Below are 5100 nucleotides of genomic sequence, written 5' to 3'. Positions count from 1 at the left end.
GGCCGCGGCTGAGGTGCGGCCAGTTGCCTGCCGCAGCTTTTGCCGACCGAGGCCTCGCGCTGTTCGTGGCAGACGAGGCCATATCGTCGTTAGACTGCTTGAACGCGAGGTGAAGTCGGCAACAACGGCCTAGATTTGCGCGTTTGCGAACGTCACTGCGGCGAACGGCCGCAATGACTGCGAGAATTTCGAACTGGGTCATAGTATCTTTAAAGAAAACGTTTCGGAGTCCAGCTCCATCGTCAGTTCGAAAATTCTAGGACACAGATAAATCAGTAATTAGTACAGTCAAGATAACAACAAACACCTAAGCTGTAAAACCTACCTATTTACAATTTCAAGTGGGTACGAGCTAAAAGTTAAATTCAATCTAGGCCTCTGTTTAAAAATTTACAATGATTCCGAAATGCGCAATCAGAAACACCGGAGCTGGAAGCTAAAACTTTGAAGTCACTGTCAGAAACTGGAACTAAATATAATAATAAAATAAAAATAATTAAAAAATTACAGTTCAATATAATTGGAAATATGTTAGTTGTAACTTGTATCCATCCCAATATAAACATAGTTAATAGGGTAACACCTAAGATCGTTCGGCCGATACCATTACCATATTGTCATTTGTCAATGACTGTCACTATTCAAATACCATTTCGTCAATACCATATTGACAATGACTGTCATTATTCAAATACCATATTGACAATGACTGTCATTATTCGAAAAACACTTTGTTTTCTATAGCGATTTGTGAGATTCATGGCAATGCAGCTCAGTTCTGCAGCTCAGTTCCAAACACTAACATGATTATTACTTATGAGCGAAATGATACTTGCGAAGTGCACATGAATATTAGCCAGAAAAAGTGGCAGGCTCGAGAGGTTAACAATTAACAATAGAAGTTTTCGCCGCAGAAAGACGCAGTGTAAAGAATATAAAGCAAGGACAAATGAGGATCCTAGCTGCCGCAATACGCACACGCAAAAATGAGAATGAAAATGTCTTTTTCACGCCTCACTTTCCAGTAGGACATCTCTCTTCTACTCAACGTACGTACGTCAAGATCTCACTCCAAGCAATGATTGTAAATTCTGTCATTAATTACAGCAAACCTAAAAAAATCAGTTTTTATGCTGCTTTAACTTGGCATATGTCTATGCGAATTAACTACATCAATATAAGGCACGGTCTTTTTAGAACACCTAAATTGCACCTTACAGATCCTGTTTACAACAAAAATCATTCACTCAATCGATGCTTTTTAACCATTAATAGAACATAAATTTCTCTGCTTTTAATTTACATTACGCATTATTGCTTTTGCCTCAAGACAACGTAAGTCATTCGTCCATTAATAAAAAAATACGGTAAAATAGAATGAGGTAGAACAATTGCAAATAAAATGAAGTGAAGGTAACTCGCTGAGTCAATCAATGTCTGTCCAATACGGAAAAATGTGATGATTACTTTTGTTCTCAGGCTGTAGTTAGTTACGGCAAATAGGCTCAAATATGAACCTTATATATCCAATCAGCAACCGGTAGACCTACAAATAAACTCTGAAATGTCAATTTTCGTTAGTGGTTCCTACAATAATGCTCTGAAAGGTCATCTTTTACCTGCTTCACTGTATTGTTTTAATGTAGAGATGTAGAAGTAGAGCTCAAAGAAAGGCGCTCTATGAGTAAGTTTTATAAGGAATTGCATGCAATTACATCAGCAAAAATGCCTCTCTTTCATGCGACAACAGACAATACGTCTGGAGTTCAGCAACAGAACGTGATTATTGAACTGAGGCACAGTTGGATCATATTCATTTCAAGGTTGAACCTAGAATTAAAATGTATGATTCTGGTGACAAAATTTACGTACGCCGGAAATCAGGTGAGTGATGTTATCTTTAATGTTTCAACGAAACAGCTAAATTTTGGTGGAGGCATGCGATCGCGTGGCGAGCGATTGCTTCTAAAAAGTTTAGCTGCTTTATCAACGATAAAATTGACGTCGAGGTTCACAAAAAAATCTTCATGAGCGTCTCGTGTAAGACAGGCGCCATACGTACACTCCGTTTTCCTGCACCACAATGCAGCCATCCGCAGGACTTTGAAGGATGAAGGAGGAATTTTTGTACTGAACTGGCCAGTCCAGAATTATACCGAAAAGTATGGAAAATTTTTAGGCGTAGAGCATGGTATAGATGGCACATACCATCTATATAATAGATGGTGTAAAAATAATTTCTAGGAATTATTGAAAGAGAAAACTATCGAGTTTTGTAAAATGTTGATCATTTATAGGATGTGTCGCCGACAATAACAAGATAAAAATTTGTCTTATTGTCTAATATGTCGTTATTGGCTACCTCTATACCAGTCGCTCTCGTCTGCCCTAGGCACCCAACCTTAAAGGCGAGTCTTTCCTACCTACAACATTCGAATGTCATCTCTGAGTGCTGCTAAATTATAAGAATTAAATCCATATATTTGCGCACCACATAAATGATGCAACGGCAAATAACTTAATGGTGATCTATACTCCTGACATTCCTTCTCACTTGGCATGAATAGAAACGAATATTTATACAATAAAGTAAGCAATTGCTATCCTCAAATCGTATGCTGTCTCTTGAACAATATAAACGATCGTAATTTCAAACAACTCCCTAATGAACAGATGAACATTTTCCAATATGTGAAGAGCAACAGGGCTGCGGAAGCCCACGCCATCACTTCAGCCCCGAGGTAAAGGAGATACAACTCCTTCATTTACGGAACGCTGCCCAGTGCCCCCAACACAGGCAGGCTCCCAGCGATGATTGTGAGCGTCAAAGCGCCTAAATCGCCAGGTCCAGGAGGCTCGAAGTTGGGGAAAATGAGCAAGTTACTTCCGCCTTCTCCTTTGCCGGTAAATAACCTGCAACTTATAACAATATTTAACTATAAATTTTCAATTATTATTAAACTAACAAAATCTAAAAACTGACATTGTAGTCTTTAGTTTGATCATATTAACGCCCTCGCATCAATACTTACTACGATTCTGACACATTGCTTAAAATAGTGGAAATTCCTATTGGTTATTATTTGCCTATTTCCACAAATCGCATTCCAGGGAGCACAGACCAATGCGCAATATCATAGAAAGAAGCTGAATTCTGCTTTATTGGTTATTATTCAATATAATTCACGCCTGAGTCAATACAAATTCATCTCTGTTTACCGATAGCACCACTGTCACTCAATTTTATTTGAGTGATCAATCTTTGCAATTCCACGTTGGACTCCCTATAAATCTTACTTTAAATTTAAAACTTGTATTCCAGAAGAATTGTTAATTTTTCATCTTCCAACATGCACTGAAAAAATTTACAAATCAAACCTACCCGTTAGTCTAAAATAATTAAAACTTTCCACCTAATATTCTGCTTCTACTTAAAGAGAAGTGCAAGAAAGTGCAGACTTTTACCTTCTGACGAGGACGTCATTCGCTTCTGCTCAACTTTTCGCGGCCTTCAAAACGCAAAAATTCTTGGGAACAACCGTCGCCCTCTATGAGCCGGAATTTTAAGACACTTCCTCCATCCGCGGCATCCCATTGTTGAAGCAGCCCCACCCCATAGTTCCGCTTCGCTTCAACTTTCAAAATTCCTGAGACTCAGTTATTACAGCCGCAGAAGAGAAAAGTAAGTTCATCAAAAGCCTATTCATTCCAGCACCGACGCTCATCTTTGGCTCTATTCAATTAAATAACACCTGCAGCCAATTGTTTATTGACGGGCATCGTGGGTCAGAGAGAGCGTGCCCAGGAGTCCCCACGGCCAGTCGCCATGTTAACACCGCAAAGACTATCGCTGCAAGTCTCCTCCAAGGAGCATCAGCTGCAAAAAAGTCATTTGCCCAAGCAACGCCTCTACAGCTACATTTATCGACGCTCAAGAATATGACATAAGTGTCCATATATGAGTATACAAATTTTTGTAGAAACTATTCCTCTCAAAACCGACTTTGTTAAATTGGTAATTATAAACTATAATAAATAATTACCCTAACTTTTAAGTTTTTTTAATTCATGCCTCACTTGTAGTAATTTCTCAATTTTCTTATGCAACAAATTAAAACTAATACTTTTTAACTACATAGAAATTACTTTTTTACCTACAGTGTGTAGACGTGAACTGGATCGAACAGGAAACTCATATAAGGACTTAGCTTGAGACCAATGACGCGGATACAGTATAGACTCTAGCCCAGGCTGGTACAAACATTCATCCAAAGACGTGCCCAGAAACATCCACGCGTGCTCCATCATCATCCACATCCACGCGTGCACCATCATCGTCCACATCCACGAGTGCGCCATCATCATACACATCCACGCGTGCGCCATCATCATCCACATCCACGCGTGCGCCATCATCATCCACATCCACGCGTGCGCCATCATCATCCACATCCACGCGTGCGCCATCATCATCCACATCCACGTTTGCGCCATCATCATCCACATCCACGCGTGCGCCATCATCATCCACATCCATGCGTGCGCCATCATCATCCACAACCACGCGTGCGCCATCATCATCCACATCCAAGCGTGCGCCATCATCATCCACATCCACGCGTGCGCCATCATCATCCACATCCACGCGTGCGCCATCATCAGCCACATCCATGCGTGCGCCATCATTTGCGCCATCATCATCCACGTTTGCGCCATCATCATCCACATCCACGCGTGCGCCATCATCATCCACACCCACGCGTGCGCCATCATCATCCACGTGTGCGTCATCATCATCCACATCCACGCGTGCGCCATCATCATCCACGTTTGCGCCACTTACCAGCGAGAAGAAAGGCAATCCTCGCGTCACGCGCGTCCTGTTCCAAAGGCCACACTGGCACCAAGCGACCGCATACAGCCGCACCCCTGCCACGTCGTAAGCATAATAATCAGAAAATTCCGTTGAACATAGAACTTGAAGACGTTCAATACAATACATATATAATACAATAGCTCCTTACTAGTTTTAATTTCCTTATGTTGGGGATTACGTGATGTACGATGATGTTATTGAGGGAGATGATGATAATCATGATT

At 40.9% G+C, this 5100-nt stretch overlaps 1 protein-coding gene across 1 annotated transcript; it reads left to right on the top strand.

Moving 5' to 3' along the window:
• Positions 1 to 2811: 2811 nt before the first annotated feature.
• LOC108678525 (putative protein TPRXL) lies at positions 2812 to 4939 on the top strand (the record flags this gene model as incomplete). The annotated part of the gene is made up of 2 exons (XM_018166974.1): positions 2812 to 2904; positions 4275 to 4939. Coding segments are annotated over exons 1-2 (758 nt in total), but the record flags the coding sequence as incomplete, so codon positions are not given.
• Positions 4940 to 5100: the final 161 nt, after the last annotated feature.

Source organism: Hyalella azteca, unplaced genomic scaffold (genome assembly GCF_000764305.2).
Source record: "Hyalella azteca isolate HAZT.00-mixed unplaced genomic scaffold, Hazt_2.0.2 contig13530, whole genome shotgun sequence".
Lineage (NCBI taxonomy): Eukaryota > Metazoa > Arthropoda > Malacostraca > Amphipoda > Hyalellidae > Hyalella > Hyalella azteca.
This window is presented reverse-complemented; position numbering and strand designations above follow the sequence as displayed.